A 23,834-nucleotide genomic window follows, 5' to 3' on the forward strand; every position below is an offset into this window, starting at 1 on the left:
GTTTACAGGATTTGCACCATATATAGGATTGGAGAAAGACAGACCTAGAACTCGGTTGGGCATCTTGCTTTACAAATGGGACTGGAAGACTCTGGATGGGTGATTTAATAACTTTTTTGCATTCCCTAATGTTGGTAGTTGGTTGAAGCCATTTTCTACCGTATTTAAAAGTTGTCCCCTCTACCTACAAGAGCAGATGAGATACATGTATGGTGTGCTCACAGGACTGTAGGAAGTGGGTGCAGGCGTCTATTCCCCGGGATCCAGATCTGACTGACAGTATGCAAGGAAGCGGCAGTGAGGCTGAAGGAAAACCCGGAGACTCTTTTAAGCTCTGGAGCATCTGAAACTGGCATTGGGTACGGGTGTGGGGTAAGAGTTCACTGTACACCTAACCTTACCTAAGGGGCCGATGTTCTGTGCCTGGAACAAAGGACCCTATCCTTGTACTTGGGGAGGGACCCAGTTTCATGTACTTCTGCTGTCATTAATGGAAGCTAAAAAAAAACATTGCATCCCTCCATCAGAGACTGTGCTCCCAGGGAGATTTGAACCTCTGACAGGGAAATTGGATAGCAGAACCAGGGTGAATAGAGAACGGATAGTGACCAAGAGAAGGACGTTATACCAACGATGACTGACAAAGACGATAGAGTTAGACAGGGCTGGGGCTTGGCTTGAGCGTGCAGCACTTTCCTTACAGAACGAAAGGGGCACATAGCATCGTAGCACTATTTCTGGTTGTCATAGTTCCACCACTGACTTAAACACGACCACACACAATTAAGCTCTGTTAACGAACTCTGATTAGGTTTCTGCATTCCTGTCCTGTACCGAGACGTTTGGCATGTGTTTGAACACTGGGTCAACCGAGGTGGCCACCTAATCGAATCTTTCAAGCAGAGCCTGTAGGAGGCTCAAACCCTAACCCTAAGACTTATATAGATGCTCTCAAAAAAACGGGCCATAGTTTCTTTACTAAATCCATAATACAGGAGTAACAATGAGAAAATATGATACATATTCATGCTTTCAGCTGTAGAAGGCAAAGTTGAAGTCAAGTAGTAGAATGTGGGCAACTGAAGGGAGTCAATAACAGCCATTGTGATGAAGGGAAAGGGACCCCCCCCCCAATGATCTGAGACTCCCTTTGCACTCCGCTTATCATTATCTTCTGTGTCTTGCATGTGGCATTGCTTACTAAGTGCCCATCTTCCAGCTGTCACTCTTAGCTATAATTAATCCCTATCCATCCTCCTCTTCAACCTCTCCCCTCTCTCATCTGCTCCCACCATCTCACCTGTTGCAACTAGGCAGATGACACGCCAATTATTCTCAAGATTCCCAAATCCCCAACCTCACTCCTCCCAGATCTTGCCTGCTGCCTCACAAACATAGACCGCTGGATGACGAACAACCACCTCCTCCTCAATCCTGGCAAAACCGAAATCCTGATTTGCAGTAATACAGACAACCCCCCAATTTACCCCTTGGACGCCATCGTTAGGACTCCCACCCTCTGCATCTTCCTCAGTCAAAAACCTGGGATGCACCATTAGCTTGGACCGAACCTTCTCTCGCCACATTACTGCCGTCTCCAGATCTTGCCACTTCCACCTGTGCATTCTCAAGCAGATCTTTCCCCGTGTCTCATACCTCACAGAATATCTGCAATCATGGCCATCAACCTCTCTCGCCTAGCCTACTCCAACTCCCTCTATCTAGGCGCCCCTGCCTTTCAACTCAGAAAGCTCCAACAGATCCAAATCTCACCAGCGAGTCTCTTCCTTGCACTCTCCCCTAGAGATCACATCTCCCCCGGACTCAGGGTGCTCCACTGGCTGCCCATCAGCCGACAGGACACTTTCCAAGCCATGTGCATTACCCATGTGCCCTCCAGATGAAAGGGCACGAATTCTTCCAAAACAGACTTACACGCTACCACCCCAACCGATCCCTCAGGTCAGGGTCAGCACACCTGGTAGTCCCCCCTTTCAAGTTCTCCAGACTAGGAGGCTCCTCCTTCTCTGTCTTAGCACCTATCATCTGGAACTTGCTCCCTTTCTCTGTCCATTTGACAGAGGACCACCTCGCCTTCAGGAAGATCCACAAAACAAGGCTCTTTCCTCCCGCAAACTAACACCCGTGCCACCCCCACACACACAAACACGTGCCAGCGGTAGCGCCCCGCGCTCCTGCCCTTTCCATTCATCTACTCTGCTTCACTGCTTTTATCCCCTGAGCCCACTCCTGCCCTTTTTTTTTACTCATTCTCTCACCCTGAGCCTCTTCATCAGAGTAGCCAGGGTAGGGCGCCCGGCAGAGTCATGGGGGCATACAGAATCTCTAACTTGGAAGAAGTCTGAGAGCGGGCAAGTTATTGCACTTAAATGGCTTTGAGGCTGGGCAACCCATCGCACTTGGACAGACCTTGACGTTGGACAATGAGATGCACCAGGATGGATTTGGGAGTTAGACAACGAGTGGCATTTAGATTGTTTGGAGGTGAGAAATGTATCATATTTTATGTATTTGAGTGTGGGCAATGTATTGCACTTGAACGGACCCAGGTTTGGACAGCGTATCGCTCCTAGAGGAGCACTGAGTGTGGGCAATGTATTGAACCTGTATGAATGTTGAGGGTATCCAGTGTTTTTGCACCTAGATGGAGTTCAGGGGGTGGGCAATGTATAATGTATGACTAACATATTTATTCCTTCTGCACTCCACCCCTTCAGATCTTAGCCGAAGGCACAGCCTCACTTCCGCAGGCACCTCCTGCCACACGTCTTGAAAAAAAGACTTTGCACAACACCTCTGCCATAAGAATGCAGCTAACTTTCACAACAAAAAATTCAAACTGTAGCTTGCACACACATACACATCTGTAGCATACCTCTTTCCACCAAGCCACATACCAATAGACATGGGTGGCTAGCCAGAACCTGGCCACCCCTCGTAACATTTAACGGCTTCATGCACACATGCATTTTAACACCGCCTATTTTCCCTTACTCTGGACTTCGATCCTTCGGAGGGCTTTCAACCTACAGTGCGTTGGGACCATACCCATTGTGAAAGGTGCTATACAAATGACGAAAATGAATGACTGAATGAAATGGTAGGGACTGGGATAGCAATGAGCAGAAAGCCATTGACTCTCTGCCGACAATGACAGGGTAAGGGACATGAAGCCCACACATTTAATATGCACGTTCCCGCACCCGGTTATGCCCGCAGGCAGCAATAAAAACCTATATCTTGTGTGATCGGCAATATGAAAGGGGGACGTTTGGTCTTTTTTGGCTGAAGTAATGTATTTATATTCCATCCTAGTTCCCTTTTTTTAAAATTGAGTTTTAAATTAGTGCCAACATTTTTCCCAGTTCTTCTGTCACCTGACACCTAGGAACCCAAATATGAGAGAGGGGCAGGATCTCAGTGTGACAGCCCCAGTTCACTTCAAAGCATCAGAAACAATTACACCGCCAGAGAAACATGTGTTCAGATTTAGGTGTTTCAATTTCTGTAAAGCGAATTGTGCTACAATTTCATAAATTACTATACATAATGTTGACCATTAGTTGCAGTGCAGAAACCAAAATGAACCCTTTCTTGTTGTTGTGTTGTGTTACATTAAATTTTGGGTTTGTTCTGCCGTTTTGTGCTGGCGGATGCCTGGATGGGCAAGATGGTGACTTCCCTCAGAAGGGTTTCCCCCGGGGATCATGACACTTCGGCGTGAGTGACTAGTGTGGAGTTTCTTCGACTGGGCGGGCCAGACCTAGAGCATCTTCGTGACAGGGCAAATCTCAGACCTGCTTTTCAATACTTCCGGCAGCTGCAAAGGTGTGTCTTCATCTCGCTAAGAAACTGAGCTTAAAAATAATGATCACGAGGGGCCAAGCAGACGTGAACATTTACGATACAAATGATTTTTAAAAAACGTGCCCTGCACTTTGTATTGACTCTAGCTAAACTCCACCAACACGTTAGTGTAGTTTGGGCATTGGGACCATCACGTCCCTCCTTGACATGGTGCAACAGTGTATGTCTGGATTAAAATGTTTGGGAAATGGCTTCGTTTTTCCCATGATGACACTATGTCGAGTAGGTGGGTAAAATGAAATAGAAAATGTCCACAAATGGGGATTGGGAAAGAAGGTTATAGGATGAATGGGCTGTTGTCTATTTGTGATTATTGGTGTCCCTGTTTAGTGTCCTTGGACTGTCCTCTCTCACCTATAGCATTGCACCAACTTCTTTAACACATACACAACAAAGGCCGTAACATTGGTCCCAGCCTTTTCCTGTCTACATGTTTATGTTGCCACCTGCAGAAAATCTGTAGAAATATTAATGAGGGGCCCTTCCTGTGCAAATAAGCAATTACGACAATCAAGCTCTGTGCACATAGGTTCGGCTCTGGACATTTCTACATATTTTATTTGTTTATGTTTATAGTACAGCTCTCAGAGACATCATCGGGTAATCTGAGAGCACTGTAGGACAAGGCTGGGAAGAAAGTAGAAGGGGGATGAGAGAGCGTATGGAGAGCAAAGTCTAAGATCAACAGGCAGTGAGGAGCAAGTGGCTATTCAGAACTCGTCTGAACGTCACACCACCAGGTATGAGGCAGAGATGGAGAGCCAGTCCCCACCCTCCCCATTCCGGCCACAAGTATATTCCAGCAGGCGTGAATATACAGCTAATGGGAAGCCATTCTTAGGCACCTGGGTGACTAGTGGTAGTACTCTAGTCAGTCAATGGATCCCCTGCCATGAATGGCTTTGTGGTTCAGGGCTAGCATCATGGTTTGAGACTTTAATGCACAATGATAAAGTTCTTGCTTTTCGTGCCAAAGAAAAGATGGGTGCAAAGTTCTTGGCTCTCCTCAGTTTTTACAGCATTTGGGCAGGGAGATTCGCTTTTTATGTATTGCTATAGTCAAGCCCGGGCATAACTACGGCAGGGAGCAGGTACATCCTTTGAAAAATCACTGGAAAATGGAGAATTCCTGGCGACAGCCGGAAGAGATAAATGTCCGATTTTGTGGCTGAATTCTCTTGCGGGATGGACAAGTCAGTGTCAAAAATGACCCCCATATTTCTAGCTTGAGGCTTGAGGCCTGTATTTGGGACAATTGGAGTTTGAATTGATTGTCGCGAGAATCTTTCCCAGTAACTGTGCACGTTTTGCAATTTCTGGACTTCCTTACTGAGCCACGTTTAATCCTATCAGGACACAGTCATGCTGCTGAGATTACCTTGGGTGCTTCTTTGAAAGTAATGAAAGCATAGCAGAGATGCAATGTCTACTTCAGGAACGCCCATGTCTTTGCTGGCTTTGAGAGCCACGAGCAGTTCTCAATCGCTCTTATTGTAAGTGTAACGGGCAGAGTTAATGGCAGAAGTAATGATGCTAATGCTAATGACCACAAGCTCCACCTGCCAGGTCTGAACAAACAAAATGTAAATCACTATCTACAAAAACACCACGTGATGGTAATGCTTTCATATCACTACCAATCCAAGGATGCTAGAATTGAACTGAGTTGATATTTTATTTCTATCGCGCTCATACACTTGGGGAGGGGAACAGGGGAGAACCAAACAACGATCTTACTGGGCCCAGTGACATTGAGAACGTGCAAGTGCATGGGAGAGGGGGAGGGGGAAAAGTGCATGGAAGAGAGAGAAAAGGACAGTGCGGAGCAAGGAGAAACAGATAAATAATAATACATTAATAAATAACAAAGGCAACAAAAAATGGTAGTGCAGCCAGCAAGTGGCAAGTGTTGGGTTTAAGGCAGCAGACTGGGTAGGTCTGATAAGCGCAGGAAGAAAAGGGGGGCAACTGTATGGGTACAGATACAGACCCCAGTGCAAGGGGTGGCCCGGAGGCAGTGCGGGAGGGTGGCAGGGTGAGCAGGTACCTGGGCCTCGAGGACAGAGAGTGGCCAGGTGCATGGTGCTAAGAGAGAACAGATCAGCAGGGGAGAGGGGGAGCGAAGGCAGAAGCAAAGAGGAAGGTCTTGAGATGCTTCCGGAACCAGAGATGGTTCTCCTCAAGCTTTATAGTGGCAGGGAGGCTGTTCCAGATGGAGGCCCCAGCCGAAGACAGAGTTTTCTTTGCAAAACGACTGACCCTGAATGAGTTAGAGGTAGAGGAGCGGAGGGCTCGAGAGGGGAGTTATTTGCAGAGGGATAGCTGAAGGAATGTTGGACCCAGGCCCCAGAAAGCTGTGTGGACTATGCAGAGGGTTTTGCATTGGGTTTTGCAATGCAGAGGGTTTTAGAAGGCCTTGCATTGGGACTAACAGTCGGGCAGCTCTTGCAACTTTGAGTCTTACTTTAAGGTAGGGGCTATCTCTACGATGGGAGCATTAGGGTTACACAGGCCGTTTCACAGGCATACTGGAAGATTGCCCATCGAGTTGTGCATTTGCTTAACAACCTGCTTCTGGATACATGGACTCTAGCCACCTCCACCACAGTTCCTAGGCCTATCCACCGATGCTCTCCTAATTAAGAAGTCTTATGACCTGTGATCTATTAGCTATGATGCCCTTTAACAAACCAAATCACTATGTTTCATAACACAAACTCTGCAAACATGTGTTTCGCGCAATAACTCAATTCAAGATTCTATGTGACTCTACACTGTTATTCGCTGTCATGCTAGTGCTGCGAGATCTTTTTCTCTATGGTGTGGTCCCGGCAACTGATGCAAGGCTGCTGCTTCTTGCAATGTTATCAACCCATGTACTGTTAGTCAATATAAACACCTTTAATACGTGAATAATATCTTATTCTCAATCCTACCCTTACAGACAACCACGCAGCTTGACATTAGCACCTTTTCCAATGCCGTACAGTCTCCACACAACACATGCATCAGACAAATCAATCACTTCCTCACCAACTACATCTACCACCAACTACAATCCCCTATGTTACCTACCATAATTGCATGCTAGCAATGGGCTGAGGCCTGACAAACACTTACACCCCATACTATTCGGATGACACATCAAGCACAAACACTACAGTGACACCCATGCCTGTAATGGGCTCCATGCTGCTGAATGCCAACAACCAACAAAAGCATGGAAACACACACACCAAGCATGCAATGGCCTGCGCGCAATGATACCTCTTGGCCTGCCTTGCACAGTCAATGAAATAGCTCCACTCCCTCTACTCTCACTACCTCACCCACAAAACCACCCTTAAAATACCAGGAGCAAAAGTGGTAAGAAGAAAACATGACTCATAATTAGAAGGACTTCCTTACACATCATCATCACACACTAGAAAATCCCACGAAACAAGAGACAGCCTCACTCCTTCGGTTTGAAGGTCAGATGCAAAATGAGGATGCTAGTTGCAACATCCTTTTTAAGCTTGGGTACTGGTGATATAATGATCATATTACATGTTCACACATCAATCTCAACACTTTTCTCAAAAAGTGTTCATCATAACCACTTCACCAACCATATTTGTTTCTGTGCTGATCCCATCCCGGTCAGATCATAGTATTCCCTGAGGTGACGAAGCTGCCCATGTATTCCACCTATTCATACCCACTCCTTTATGCTGGTGTGAGTCTCCCGGTGTGTTGGTGTGCGGAGCATTGGTGGAGCCTCTGATTGCAGTGCGACACCGCCGTCCTCAGCCGACAGAGCGAATGGTATCTTTCCATATGTATATGTGACTGGAGCAGGAGCAAGCAGTCGAGAGTGCAGGGCAGACAGACCCAGCCAGTGACGCCTGGACATGTCAATAAGAGCCTGCCCGACAGCCCAGGAGCCTAGACAGCATGGCACTGCAGAGGGAGGGGCCTCCTCCCGCTAGACGGTTGATCAACAAGTGCTGTAGTGGTGTAGACGCCACCTCCTTTCTGTGCTTCCTAACAAGCCTTCTTCCCTTTCCCGAACCTCCGTAGCAACAACACACAGAGAAATCTGTGGCCTGACGGCCATCCACTGCCATAGGATCCCCTGATAGAGGCCGCTCGGCCTGCTCTGACACAACTGCTCTTCAGCGAGTCTGAGCAAAAGTGTGGCTGAGCTGTTCACCCATGCCTCAGCACACAAGCATCACTGCAAAAATCAAAGAGATCCCAAGTGGGCATGTTTTGTGCCAGTAGTGCTAGTAGTGTGCATGGCACCCCCTAACCATTGCTTTAGATATGGGAGTGCAGTGAGTGGGATAATTGAAAATAAGCCTGTGGACAATTATGTGCATCACCTTTTTGCTCCCTGAAATCCTACATTACACAACACTTTTTCCTCATTAGGCGGTTATGAAACTATGGGTCAAAACCAACAATGGTTTGTAGGTGCCTGAAAATCTACAAGTGAGATTTGGGTAGTCTTAAGGATTCCCAGAGATGTTTCCCACACCCCAAATCGCCTTGAATTCCTTTGATGAGCCATACATCTCCAGGGAAGTTTAGGGAGTGTGAAGCTCATGGGAGGTTTGAATTGGTTCTGTTTGGTTCTTTGGACACAGATGACATAAACTTCTAAGGCTGCAGAAACTCCTATTGTACCATTTCCAGGATCTACGTGCACATCTACATGCAATGCAACAATTAATGAAGGGGTTGATTCGTGGGCCCCTAATGCTTTAATGGGGGTCACTAGGAGACCTTCAAACAGCACATCATCTGATCGGATGCCATTAGTGGTCTGGCATCTGACCTCTAGTCAAAGCTCTATTACTGGGTTGGATGCAGCAGGATTTCCAAACCATGTCCTTTGGCATTACAGACTATTGTCTCCACCAAACCTGGTCTAAGAATGAGCATAGCGGAAACATATAGATCCCATGATCATCGGTAAAGAAGTGAAAAGAGATCCATTAGATGAATGAGGAACAGGAAGGGAATCAATGTTAGTCAATGTTACTGGTTACTGGTCCAGAAGTCTGTCGGTGACCTCTGCTGAACATGAATACTTTCAAATGGATTCCACATTTCAAGATTTTGACTATCAAGCATTTGACAGCAGCAGTATGTATGAATTACCTGATACCCATACATTTTCAAGATGCACATCTTCATACTATGGTCCATCAAGACCATCAATGATACCTTCAATGTTTGGTAAAAGTCTGTCACTTCCAGTTATAGGTCCTACCCTTTGGCTCACAACAGCTCTAAGGATATTTACCAAGATCCCTGCCAAAGAAGTTAATATCATGCATGGAGAGGGGCTTCTGGAATACCCCCTACTTGGATGATTGGCTTATATGCACATCAAATGTCCCAGTAGCATCAAATGCCTCTAGGGGTTGCAAGAATTTAGATATCTGATCAACATAGGCAAGAGTCGCCTGGCTCCTTTTCAATGATGGAAGTTTATTGGCACAGGCGTGCACACCAGCACAGGCCTAGTGTGTTTACAGATGGAATGAGTATCAAAGTGCAGGTGTCACCTGGAACCTTTATCAGGACAGCAGACTGAATCTACCCATTAGGGGCGAGAGGTCTGCTAATATGTATCAACCTGCACAGTGGTTATTCCATGGCCACATATTCATATCCTACCTCTAGTTAGGATTCTGTTAAGTATTGTTTGCCATCCTAATCAAATTACTAAGCCCCTTTCTGATAACATCAGCCATCACTGTAGCTGTTAAATGTTGGCCAAAAACAGAACCATTCACAGCCATCGGCAGCCAGGTCCAGAAGTCTGACACCGGCTACAAGTCTGATGGAATACAGAACAATGCTAGACAAGTCCAAGGCCCATGATAGTTTGCCATCAAGAAATCAACCAACTGGGGAGACTGATGGCCGCCCTGGTGGGCCAGGAGTAGTTCCAAAAATACATCAGTGGTATAACAATACTGATCAAGCTAAACAAACCACAAAGGTGTTTTTTAATTGGCAAGGAAGGTCCCGGTTATGTACATGAACATCCCCTGCACTGAAGATTGGACTTGGGGCTGAAAATACCTACAGTGCCTTCCAGCATCCTAAATTCCAAGTGGTAGCAACATCCAGGTGGAGCTACATTTTTACATCTTTGGTGTCATTTCTCGGACACAGATAGTGCTCCAGCAGAGCATTGCCATTTCAGTCTGCCTGGGGTTGGTCTGCTCGACTGCTAGAGGGTATCCTGCTGCCCCGGACTCGTTCTCTAGCTCTGAATCTTTTGGGTGAAGTTGTTGTTTGCCTCCTCTTCCTCCCTTAGTCATGATTCCCTTCCTATCATGAGTGGCCTCCAAGACTCTGAAGTCTTGATCATTCGTATGTTTCTTATTGGCCAAAAAGGATATGGTTTATGTATTTTCAAGGGATAGCACCACCAGAAACATGTATCTTGCAATGTTGGCTATCTTCAATTGAGTCTTTTGTATTGCAACCAGAATCTCTTCAAAGGGAACACATCAGGGTTTGTAGACTCAGCCTGAAGTATTAGGGGATTTCTGTGTACATATTGTTGAAAGTTTGGGCTTCATGCAAGTCATATACCTTGGCTTCCTATGCCAAGCATCAGAATGTATTTGAAAGATGGTGTTACAAGAGCTATTCGCTCCCTTATCCTGGCTTCCAGGAAAGGTTAAAGATTTTCTTCATGGCGGTGTCCTGTGAGTGTGTCGATGCCCTCTCAAGACAAACTGGCTGCTATCAAGGAAATCCAAAGTTCTTGGAATATTTGGGATCTCATGGTAGAGTAAACCAAGCATCTTCTTCATTCTTTCCCTAAAGCAGCCTAGGAAAAAGAGAATTAGTATATTTGTGGACCCTTCCTTTAGTGCTGGGGTTTGGAGTTAAGGAGAGAGTTTTCCCAGGTGTCTACTTCACTATTTGGCTGAAGTGTCCCTGGAAAATAGAACTAGTAACTTTGTAGGACCTACCTTTTGAAGTTGAAATACTGAACTGTTCAAGCCACTGCGATTAGAACCAAGTATGTGGCTTTCAGCAAAGGCAATGTTTTTAAAAGCTATTTCCTCAGCACACTGAGTGGGAGAATTCTGCACCTTGTTGTTAGATCTTCCATCTTTCAAGAGGTTTGCAGCTGTGATGAACTCCAGAATGTGTATCCATTATAATAGCAGCATTGCATGTGGAGCACAACATTGTACTACCGAGGCGACCTCCAGACAGGCCTGTGTTGAGAATCCTATCTGTATCTCAATTCCGTTTGGGTAATTAAGGTGTAGGTCATGGGTGCACAACATACGGCCCGCGGGCCAGTTGCGGCCCGCCATGCCCTTTTGACCGGCCCGCGAGGCACAAAGACTTTCCTAATGGAGGGCGGCCATTAGGAAAGTCTTTGTTGACTTCCGGGCCGGTGAAAACACTGGCCCTCATTGGCTCAGCACACACACGCATCACGTCGCTCCTACGAGCCACGAAATGCGTGTGTGCTGCACCAATGGAGGGCCAGCACTACGGCTGGCGTGGTCCATAAGGCTTGATGCCGGAAGGCATTTCAGCCTTGGACCATGCCAGCCGTAGTGCGATTCCAGCGACTTCCAGCTTACCTGCCTGCCTTCCAGCACGTCTACGGTAAGTGGTCTGTTTGTGTTTGTGTGTCGGGTTTGTTTTGCTTTATGTTTGTGTGTGTATGGGGGGAAGGGGGTGTGTATGAATGTTTGTGTTTGAATGTATTTTAAGTGTATGTTGAGATGCGGGGGTGGGGGGGTGTGTCTGATGTGTATGAATGTTTGTGTTTGAATGTATTTTGAGTGTATGTTGAGATGCGGGGGTGGGGGGGTGTGTCGGATGTGTATGAATGTTTTTGTTTGAATGTATTTTGAGTGTATGTTGAGATGCGGGGGTGGGGGGTGTGTCGGATGTGTATGAATGTTTGTGTTTGAATGTATTTTGTGTGTATGTTGAGATGCGGGGGTGGGGGGGTGTGTCGGATGTGTATGAATGTTTGTATTTGAATGTATTTTGTGTGTATGTTGAGATGTGGGGGGGTGTGAATGTTTGTATTTGAATGTATTTTGTGTGTATGTTGAGATGCGGGGGTGGGGGGGGTGTTGGATGTGTGTCGGATGTGTATGAATGTTTTGATTTAATGTTTTTTGTGTGCTGAGTTGGGGGGGTGGGGGGTTCGGGTCTGTATGGGTGCATGTTTGTGTGTGTGCTGATTTGGGGGGTGGGGGGTTCGGGTCTGTATGGGTGCATGTTTGTGTGTGTGCTGATTTGGGGGGTGGGGGGTTTGGGTCTGTATGGGTGCATGTTTGTGTGTGTGCTGAGTTGGGGGGTGGGGGTTCGGGTCTGTATGGGTGCATGCTTGAGTGTGTGTGCTGAGTTGGGGGGGTGGGGGGTTCGGGTCTGTATGGGTGCATGTTTGTGTGTGTGCTGAGTTGGGGGGGTGGGGGGTTCGGGTCTATATGGGTGCATGTTTGTGTGTGTGCTGAGTTGGGGGGGTGGGGGGTTCGGGTCTGTATGGGTGCATGCTTGAGTGTGTGTGCTGAGTTGGGGGTGGGGGTTTGGAGTTGGGGGGGTGGGGGGTTCGGGTCTGTATGGGTGCATGTTTGTGTGTGTGCTGAGTTGGGGATGGGGGGTTCGGGTCTGTATGGGTGCATGTTTGTGTGTGTGCTGAGTTGGGGGGTGGGGGGTTCGGGTCTGTATGAGTGCATGTTTGAGAGTGTGTGTGCTGAGTTGGGGGGTGGGGGGTTCAGGTCTGTATGGGTGCATGTTTGTGTGTGTGCTGATTTTTCGGGTCTGTATGGGTGCATGTTTGTGTGTGTGCTGATTTGGGGGGGTGGGGGGTTCGGGTCTGTATGGGTGCATGTTTGTGTGTGTGCTGAGTTGTGGGGGTGGGGGGTTCGGGTCTGTATGGGTGCATGCTTGAGTGTGTGCTGAGTTGGGGGTGGGGGTTTGGAGTTGGGGGGGTGGGGGGTTCGGGTCTGTATGGGTGCATGTTTGTGTGTGCTGAGTTGGGGGAGGGGGGTTCGGGTCTGTATGGGTGCATGTTTGTGTGTGTGCTGAGCTGGGGGGTGGGGGGTTTGGGTCTGTATGGGTGCATGTTTGAGAGTGTGTGTGCTGAGTTGGAGGGTGGGGGGTTCAGGTCTGTATGGGTGCATGTTTGTGTGTGTGCTGATTTGGGGGGGTGGGGGTTCGGGTCTGTATGGGTGCATGCTTGAGTGTGTTTGGGGCATAGTGTTTGGTTGGTGGTGGGAGCCATGGGGCATAGTGTTTGGTTGGGGGTTAGGGGGCCACGGGGCATAGTGTTTGTTTGGGGGTGGGAGACATGGGGCATAGTGTTTGGTTGGGGGTGAGGGGGCCATGGGGCATAGTGTTTGGTTGGGGGTGAGGGGGCCATGGGGCATAGTGTTTGGTTGGGGATGGGAGCCATGGGGCATAGTGTTTGGTTGGGGATGAGGGGGCCATGGGGCATAGTGTTTGGTTGGGGGTGAGGGGGCCATGGGGCATAGTGTTTGGTTGGGGATGGGAGCCATGGGGCATAGTGTTTGGTTGGGGGTGAGGGGGCCATGGGGCATAGTGTTTGGTTGGGGATGGGAGCCATGGGGCATAGTGTTGCACTCCAAGAGTGAACTCAATAATAAAGCTAAAACAGGCACAGTTAGAAATAAATGATAGCAATGGAAAATGTGTAGTACAAAATGTAAGTTTGAAATGCAATAAAAATCGTTACCCCTCAAAAACATATCTTTTTCCATGTGTTTAATACAAATTGGGGGTTGAAAAAGCCTCCTGACATGTCCCGCCTACCGCCCCGCCCACTTTTACTTTTCGGCCCACTATAGCCCTCATGTAAGGTACTTTTGGCCCTCTGTCAAAATCAGTTGTGCACCCCTAGTGTAGGTTATTATTATGTATGAATGGGATTAATAAAACGCAAACCTAGCTGGTATGCAACGGAGTGTTGTACGAAGAGGATGAACCCAGGGGTTACAAGTGGGGTGTAGAGGTAGCTAGGGAGCTGGGATGGATGTGGGAGCATGGTGTGGTACTCCAGATAGGGAGAATAGGGGTGAGTGGAGCGATCAGTGATGAGTGAGATTTTTTAAAAATAAATTAGGCTTTAGGTGCTTCATGAAGTGTAGGGTCGGGGGCAGACATATCTGCATTGGCAACCTATTCAGGCGACAGAGTGCATGGCTGGAAAGGCCTGTTTACTTGTTTTTCCCCTCTTGCAGTTCTTTGTTTCCAGGCTGTTGATCTTGTGGCTGGGATGGTTAGTTTCACGGCCAAGTAGAGTGGTGTTTTGCTTGCAACAACTTTGTGGGGGATGCAGACAGCCTTGAACATGATTTATGCTCGAAGGAGTAGCCACTGCAGCGCCTTCAAGATGGGGGTGAAGTGTTTGAATTTTCTCAGTCTCTGATGAGGAGTGCTTCAGTTGGATGGCTTTCAGATGGGCTATGGTGACATCCGGGAGTCCTCCGAGTAGGGTGTTACAACTGTTCATGTGGGACAACTGTTTTTAACCTCTAGCAGGGATGAAAGGCTTGACTTTGCAGAGGAGCGCAAGTTGGTACCATGCTGTTTGGATCTTCTTGGCAATGTGTGTTTAAATGAAAGATCACAGAAAGTTAGTCTGATTTAGGGAGGCTATATCTTGCTTCCTTCTTGGTCAAGTGAACATTGGAACTTTGATGATTTGGACTATGTGTCATGGAGATTACCAGGTCAGATACTACACATTGAGCAGATTCTCATAAATTCCAGATTTTTTTTTTTTAATTGGCAGAAGATGCACCTTTTTATTTGAGAAATTCACAGGTCGCCTTATCTTGAAAGGGTGACCTGCACATCTCAGGGCTCGACAACAGCATTAAAGATGCACTCGCCAGCCCCTTTGTAGGCATCAATGCCACAAGCACGCTCCCATAACTAATGTATCACAGGTGAATTTCACAGTGACCTTTCACAGTGAAATGCTAAAAAAAAAAGAAAAACGAATTTCTATCCCTGTTTCGGGGATAGAAATAAAAACAAAAGCGGGGAGCAACAGTTCATACAGTTGATGTTCCACTTAAAAAGAAATTAATGACAGGGTCAGAAATCCCATACACTGACTCCTACTCTTCTTCGGCCTAGACCACAACCCACCCTCCTTTCCCAGGATGGGTACTGCTATGTATTACCGATTGGATTCACATTGTTGGTGGTTTGGACTATCCCCACGCTCTAGGGGTGACACGTCTGAGGGCCAACTCAAGTTCTTTTTCAGTTTTCCCATTTTCAACGGGGTGCCTGTCCCTGAGGCAGAATGCCTTGTAAGGTAAGGACTGGTACGAGGAAGAGTAGGGCTCGATGGAATGGGAGTAGCAGTAAGTAATCTAGGCATCACTGAACCTTTCAGAGGAAGCGGTGGGCTGTCAGACATTCCTGCAGTCTGATCATGGACTAGCCTGACTCTTGTATTAATCATATGCAAATGGGTAGCCCCAGAAAGAGTGTGCCCAGCACTGGGTACTGTCTGCAACATTCGGTAGTCCTAATGTGGCTCCCCTATGGTTTGCTGCCTGCCATGGAGAAGGCGTGGCCTCTGTATCTACTGAGATGTTTTCTTGAGTGCTACAGTCGCCTTGCACCTATGTCAGTGGAAACAAGTGACGAGTTACAATCGTGTTTCCCTAAAGTGACTAAACTGTATGGGGTCGAGGAGCCCCACTTATATACCAGGGCATTCAGTACCCCCTAGCTGGCAAATAAGGGAGTGTTTAAAGCAGGATGTACTAAAATACAATTTCCCGTTAACAGTGACTGAATGAAACAGCTGGGCGTAATAAACTGACTTGTCATTTCAGCCACATAGGATCTGTTTACAGTATGGGAATACTGTGTGCATGTTTCACCGCCAGGAGCCATTTCTGAAAGATACTTCCTGTGAGAGCACAGATGTATTCTCCTGCTCTAGAGCCACGCATACGCAAGGGAGCCAGATGGGCAATTAGCTCGGAGCACATCACGGGCAGGAACACAACTCTCAAAGGGCCCAGGCCCATTAGGGAAATAAAATATTTAAAGATTTTACTAAGATTGGGAAGCGTGCCGGGCTACAGAGAGCTTAAAACACCGCCCCGTCCCATGAGAAAGAAAGGGGATATTTAGGGGTTCCCTGGCGTAGTCCAAGTTGCGGGCAAGCTAAATCTGAGAAACCACACAACTCAGTCGCAACCAGTGTTCTGAGATGCAATCAAGGACTTTAATTAATCAATTTAATGAATTCCAGGTTTTATAGTTATGTTGCACGACCCAGGAATCAGAAAATGGTGGCGTGTTAAAGCAAAGCTCGTGGTGGGAAACCTTGCCTTGCGCTGCAAGAGATATCGATTCTGATAATCTAGCCAGAGTGCCTCTGAAATCCAACACTGCCCCTGAAAGAAAAATAATGACAGGCAGACAAGTCAGTGCCTCTGAGTCGATCTAGATCCTCCCCCACCCTCCCGCTCTTTCGCTAGCCAGACCGGGACATTTGGGAGAGGGACACCTCTCCCGTTGGAAGGGGTGCCGAACGAGAAAAGTGTCCTTCTGGCAGGACAATGAACCACGGAGCTCAAGGCAGCAGGGCGGCTCTCCCAGGGAACTGACACGTTGCTCTGTGGCACCACAGCATTACACTGGGAGCCATTAGGCGCTGTTGCAAGGGAGGGGGGACTATTAGCAGAGACTTTTGTCTCTTAAGAAATGTGAATGTTGGTGATCAGAAGCGAGGGGTTGCATAATGCTGCATGCTTAAAGAATTAACTACTATGGCTTTAAACACCCAGGGGGATTTTTTAGGCTCACATTAATGCTGTTGTGACTTTGCATGCAGGATGGGGAGAATAAAACCAAAGCCATACTCTTATTGCCCCACATATTGTTATGACAATGTATATAGTGTAAAGTTAGTTTATTATGAATGAAAGGCTATACAATGTGGTTTGCTTCAAGGCATTGCAATAAATAAAGTATTATTTAAGCACATGAAATGCAAAGCATAACCTTAATAAATATCTATATCGAGTAATCCTGGGAAGAGGTGTTCAGTTGTTTAAATTATCCACATCCTGGTTTCACCATTCAACCAACATGTGTGATCCTGGACACATATTTTAATCACGCTGTGGCCCTCATTCCGAGTATGGTGGTAGCCATGGAGCAATTAGCTCCATGGCTGCCTCCCATACCAGTACCGCCTCCGGTGTTGTCCAATGGGGACTTACCGGTCCATTCCGACCCTGGAGGGACCGGTAAGTCCCCATTGGACAAACCATTCCCCATTCCCATTGAGCCCCTACAGGGCTCAATGGGAATGGGGAGAGCGCAAATAACGGGCTCGCGAATGGCAAGCCCGTTATTTGCACCCTGGTCCCCTGACGGGACCCGTAAGGTACGTTTGGTCCGACCAAACGTACCTTATGGGTCCCGTTAGGGGACCTCGGAATCGGCCGGTAGGGGATTACCGGCACCGGTCTCCTTACCGGTGCCCGGTATCCCCTACTGCCTGACTCGGAATGAGGCCCTATGTCTTAAAAGCAGCTCTGTAAGTGATTCACTTCATGGCTTATGTTAATATATCATGCTATCATAAATAAGAGCTTAATGACTATAGAGTTGCTTCATAATTAATAATAGTGCAATTTAGGTATTTTACACCACAAAGTTATTTGTCTCTTGGCTTATTAATGGCAACGTATTCTAAAGTCACGTCCATGGTGCCTCCAAGTATCAGAGACTGATGATGATGCTCCTTGCAACGTCCTTTTCTGTGAAGTCCCTTCTGTTGGTGCAATCCATGTGCAGATTAGGAGGTCTGCATATAGTTTGCCCCACAGAGCTCTAATAGATGAGTTTCCTGCATCTGTAATGGTCCTGCAGTTTTTTTTCTTTTTTGTTATGTGTATGTGTTGTTAAAATGTCATCTGCCACTAATGTTACCAAAACAGTTGATTGGGCGGTGCCCACAGCTATACTACACCCTCTTTCGCCTAGGGCTACGGGTAAGGCAGCTGCAGCTCACAGCAAGCACTGTTTGGTCCAGACTACAGGGCTCTCAATAGAGCACATTGGATGCGAGCGCAAGGCCACACCCTAAAGTCCTTCAGGAGCTTAAAGGCGATTCAGTCTGCAGTGTGTGCTGTACTCTCACTCTCTACTCGCGGGTCAAAGGTTAGATCATACAATGTCTGCAAGACAGGGGGGTACTGGGACAGGTGAGGGCAACTCTGGTACTGGGTTTTTTGGATAAAACACAGGGATGATGCTTTGGAGAGAGGCGGTAGGCTGTTGACTACGTTATCGGCTGTGGAGCCAAGACTAGCTTCTCTCCAGGGGTGTTGCTAGGTCTGGAGAAGACCCGGGGCTATGCTAATGTCAGAACTGTTGGGACTGGGGGCTAGCTAGCCTTTTGGTTGCAGATCCTGAGATTCTATCCGGGGCTACAACCAAAGGACCAGCGGCTATAGCCCCCTTACCTCCCGCCCCCCGCAAAGCCTCTGCTTCTCTCTTTCACTAAAATGTGTGATCTTGTGAATAAAACACTTTCTGCCCATCCCTTATCCCCCAATATATGAAACATATATAAACAGATAAAAAAATATATATACGAGTAGACGCTTCGTGAAAACTGGGCATGTTATAAGCCGAGTCTGGGCACTAAGGCGAGGCTCGGCAGTTTCTATAGACTGAATACCTGATAATGAATGTCCAGTGTCCTGATTTTAGGAATTTACGGATATAATTGTGCAAACATATCTTGATATAATTGGCCTGATTTACAAAAGTGTTTTTCAATGGGAATGTCCGGTTGGAATACGCTTAGTAAATCAGGCCCACTGTGTTTTATCTCGTGCCATGTACTGACTCGTTTAAGACCAAAACGTTTTTGTAGAAGTTTCATTTTTAAACAATGCTAAAATGAGTACTGGTATTACACAACTAAGCTCTTCCCATTTCATCAACCTGGAACAGGTGAAAGACTGAGCTGCTGTGATAACCCTGGCTGTGATTGGAATGACAAGCCACTTTACAGCCAGGGGACTGCCTCCCAACTTCAAGATATTGAGTAATGGAAGGATGTGAGGGGTGGTTTGCCCAAGATCACAAGATGCGAACGCGTGTTGTGCCCACTAGGCCATGCTACCGCCCCCTTTGCGTTCGCGGCTGAGATTCTTCTGGACGCACCTGGAACTGGTCGAGGCCCCCCTGCTGGCGCTGCCACTCGTTGTTGAGCCGTTCTTCCAGCATCTGCTTGCGCGTCTTCAGGCTGGCCAGCTCCTTCTCCAGGCTCTGCATCTGGGCCTGGTTCTCTCGATTCTCCTCTGCCACCTTCCAGAGCTTCTCCTTGGACTCGGCCAGGGCGCCCTCCAGAGAGGAGACCTGGCTCTTGTACGTCTCCACAGCTCCTTGCCAGACCTCGGACAGCCTCTTGGAGTAGTCCTCGATCTCCACGGACTGGAAGGCCACGGGAGCCACTCTGGACGTGTCCATGCTCTGGGAGATGTGGAGCATCTCCTGCTCGAGCTCTGCCTTGTCAGCCTCGTGCACCTCAAAGAGAGCCTCCAGCTCGTTCTCCAGTTGAGCGCCTTTCTCCTTCAACCACATCTGAGCTCGCCGTTCGTCCTCCAGCACTTTCTTGCTTTCGGCCAACTCCTTCTTGGCATCTTCCTGGGCCTCGCGCTCCCTTTGACACCTCGTCTTCACCAGCTGGATCTCGTCGAAGAGGCTGTCCCTCTCCAGCTCCAACTGGTTCTTTTCCCTGAATCTGTCGTTCAAAGCATCTCGCAGGGCGCCCACCTCCTCCTCATACTGGTCCCGCCAAGATCTCTCCGCCCGGCTCCCCTTCAGGCTCTGGATCTCGGCTCTGAGAAGATCGTTCTCCTCTTCCAGCGACTTGACGCGAGAGAGGTAGGCTTCCAGGCGCTTGTTCAGGTCCCACATTTGCCGGGACTCTTGTCCCAAGGCCGGGGATCCCAGGTAGCTCTCCATCCTAGCTGCAGTAGTTGCAGACCTGGTCCCTGGAAACTTCGTCCGAGCCCTGCGAGGCAGTTTCCTTTGAAAGGATGGCTGTGTGAGCAGCGGAGCTGGAGAGAGGCTGAGAGCGAGTCAGGCTGGGCTATTCATACCCCGAGGCTCAGCTGCAAGGGGGAGGCCCTTTCAGCCAAAGGAAAGTGTTAACCCCTTCCAGCAGCGACGCGCACGTTGGTTTGCTTGATTGATTGCAATTACAATGGGCAGCCAAGCAGGGCAGGGCATCATTAGAAAGCGTGTGTGGGGGGGGGGGGGCCTTGACATTCAGCGCGAAACAGAAAGCAAAACGAGTAGATCCTCGCGCTGAGCGCAGCTTTAAATATCAATGCTTCCTGCCCAAAGTCCTGCTAAAAATCTGTCACTGCAAAAAAAAAAAAATACGCTACTGCTTATGCAATATCCACATTCGTATGTGTGGCGACATACACACGCGCGCCACACTGTACTCTGAACATGCGTGTGTACTTTTGGGTATGAAAGTATGACATGCATTGTTAGTGTCTTCAATATAAATCCCAGCTTACCCACAAGAGGCGCATTTTGCTTTTAACTAGTCGAGAAGGTGCATTTCATTCACAAGAGATGCAAACTTCGATCTTAAACCTCATAATCTTTTATGGTTAAATTGCTGAATGTTATAGTAGAAAGTTGTTATGCTGGAGACATCGCTACTGTACTGCCCTCGGACAGCATAGGGTTGTCTGAAAATTGGCATATTCTTATCAGGGTATCCAGGCTGTAGTACCCGGGACAAAACGACAAGGGCAGGATAAGAGAAATGTGAATTCAGAAGGCTTCAATTATAAATATAAGCCCAACTATATCATTAGACAACAACTGTGTGATCTTGGGCCCAATACTTTATCTTCCTGTGGCTTAGTTCCCTTAACTGCCGAAAACTGAAGTGTTTACAAAGAAGACACATGCCAGTATGAAGTGCTTCATTAAGTACTGTGCAATTACAAACCGCCATTTACAGGTTTTGAATATCTGTAGTCACTTTTGTGAGTTGCAGGCTAGGCTCAATTTCACACAGCTTTATTTCAAGGAAGTATCAATGCTGCGTGTCTCATCTGTCAGCCCATACAAAGGCAAAATAGCCTTACAGGGCCCATGTCTTCTGCATGCTGCCATTAAAGGATTCTGCTGCTGCACCACCCCTGTCTCAGATGGACAGAGAGCTCTGGCGCTTTTTGTGGGAAAGGTTTTGGGCCAGTGTTAAACCTGCAGTAGCCCCATTCTCTCCAAAGCTGCTGACTGGAAAGGGCCAACCAAGGGACTACAACTGTGAGGATAACTTGTGTTACTCCCCTGGAGCGACCAGAGCTGTACTAAAGAAGGCTGGCCATTATGGGTGCCGTCGGCCACGCCCCTCTCCACCTCCTCCTTTTACGGGGGTCTCATCACTTCCTCCTAACCCCCTGCTCCTACAATCCCTTCTTGACTTATAATTCCCGGTATTGATGTTATCCTCTCCTGCTGGTGCAGTCTGCCTCCAGATGTTCCTGCATCCTCTTCTACTCCCTTAATTCTCACCTCCTCCTACTTTCCTTCTTCCTCTGTTAACACCTGATCTCCATTTATCAATTCTTTCTCTCCAGCCTCATCTTCCTTCTCAAATCCCACCACCTCCTTTTATTTACTATCACAGATGGTACCACCTCCCCCTCAACTGCCAACACCTCCTTCTGTTTACTGTCACCTACTGTTATATTGAGGGATCAGCCTTAACCTGGGTAGTTCCGTGCCCCCAATACAGGAGCCCCACAACAATTTGTGCACATTTTTAAGCGATGGCCCTATTGATGACTCATCTGGAGCCACGTAAATCTCGCCCCCCCACCACCTGTGCCAAGTTCTTGAATTGTGAGCCAAGAACCAGGCCCGGTGTATAGAAAGAATATATATTTATTTAAGTTACAAGCTCAATGAATAATCATTTTATTTAATTACAGTTAGGGAGAATTTTCATTTTTCATGCTAAATCCCTCCCATCTTAGAGATCCCCAGCTCTTTTGCTGGATTTAGGATTTTTTATTTCAACCCTGGAGTGAGTGGCACCTTTTTCTCACTCATGTGTTTTTTGACCCCATTTGGATTTTGTGTTGTCACTGTTTTTGGAGTCTGACAAACTCCATAGGCATCTGCTTTTTGTCTGGTGACACACAGCACCTTCAGGGTAGTGTCACAGAGAAGAAGTAGCAAAACAAAAATGAGTGGGCACCGCTATGTTAATCACTTCGTGTTAAAGTTCAAACATATTTTGATAATTTAGTCTGCAAAAATAATTATAATTCCAAAGGTTCAGGAGCTGACAGTGAAGAGTCTGGAGACACCCTGACTCAAAAAATCAATGTTCAGCAAAAGGCTGGGTGAAAATACCAAGCCACAGTGTCGCTCTCTGTTAGTCCCAGGATGGGGTATGGAGGTTTAAAGGTTGAAAATCGCAAATATAACAATGCTTTTCTTTAAGTATGCACAATTCAACTAGAATTCAGTAATAAATCAGTCTGTGCTTTGATTCTTCAAAATAAGTTTATATACATGAAGTTTATCTTCAAAAGAAATCACTAATAATGTCTTCGTGAGGAACTAGTCAACTTATCTATACAGTTAGACTTAATTGCCAATGCATTTCGTAGTTTCCTCCTTCATCAGGGCGAGTCTTACATGGTGCAGTTAAATCATCAGAGTAACATAAACATGAACAAATATGAAATGTAAAAAAGCACCACATACCATATTCAATTGTTGTCAAATGTCATCAAAGCACCTGTACCAAAAGGAAAATAATAACAAAAAAACGAAATTAATGAAGTGTGAATGGTTCAGGATGAGTGAAATAATGTATTCAAAAAAATCAATTACCTATTGTGATAGTTGACCGTTTAAAACCAGGAAGAAGTCCTGATAAATGATGTGAAGACGCCTTGAAATCAGCGTTGCTGCCTTGTAATATTGATGCAGGCGGCAGGTAATGCCCCTGCTCAATGTATTCTGAGGATTGAATGAATTGCGTGTCAATTCTACGTGACCGTGTTCAGTATAACATGAAGAAATAACAAAATGATAAGCACTTTGTATTAGACCAACCTGCCGGCGGAACTCGTTTCTCTTCCAGTTCGGCATCTAACAGTGCGCATGTAGAGAGTTCCTGACTGTGTTGTTTGTCCGTTGGCCAGGCAATGGGGCCACCTTGCTGTGTGTAGACGCTTCGCGTTACTGGGAACGCGGCACAGACTACAAAGATGGAATATATATATGAAAAAGAAAGAGATGTGTGTGTAATTACGTGTGTGATCTGACAAATAAAATGCGTGCGTAATGTGTAATGTAAAGAACCAAATGTGAAAATAATTTATAAAATGAAAAAATAGAAATGGAAAAAATATTGAAAAAGCAAAGAACTCGGTAATATATCGAACCAAATCACAATAATTGATGTTACGCTGATTAATGTAAACATATTGTTCTTAATGTATATTAATGAAAGTAAAGTAAAGCACCCAGAGACACAAGCGGTGTCGCTGTGGGCGGCACCTCGGGTCCCAGACTGAAGCCATCCGGGAAAAGTCACGATGGTGCATGATTGCAGCACTATGGTACAAACTGAATTACAGCTTAAGTATTATTTGTTTCTGGTGCTATAGGTGAAACATACTGTATAAGCTAAAATGTATTTCCACATCAAACAAATATCTTGAAATATTTCTTAAATTGATTAGAAAAGATGAACACAACCACAGAATAAACAAATTGCTCAAATAAAATTGTTCAAATAAAACAATGGACATTAATCTCTTTATTAAGACCACTGGGAGTTAAGATCCCTAGTTTATCAATCCAGAAGGTCTCTCTTCTATTGAGTCGTA

General features: G+C 46.8%; 1 protein-coding gene across 1 annotated transcript in view; it reads right to left on the bottom strand.

Annotated features, from left to right (window-relative positions):
- The window catches only part of LOC138456307 (tanabin-like), an 85,316-nt gene extending 65,283 nt beyond the window's left edge, over window positions 1-20,033 (bottom strand). Inside the window, exon 1 of the mRNA XM_069607166.1 lies at window positions 19,117-20,033. Coding sequence (XP_069463267.1) covers window positions 19,117-19,920 — 804 coding nt within the window. The 5' untranslated portion in view covers window positions 19,921-20,033. The remainder of the gene's footprint in view (window positions 1-19,116) is intronic.
- Between the last annotated feature and the right edge of the window lie 3,801 nt (window positions 20,034-23,834).

Source organism: Ambystoma mexicanum, chromosome 1p, assembly GCF_040938575.1.
Source record: "Ambystoma mexicanum isolate Mex_15411 chromosome 1p, UKY_AmexF1_1, whole genome shotgun sequence".
NCBI lineage: Eukaryota > Metazoa > Chordata > Amphibia > Caudata > Ambystomatidae > Ambystoma > Ambystoma mexicanum.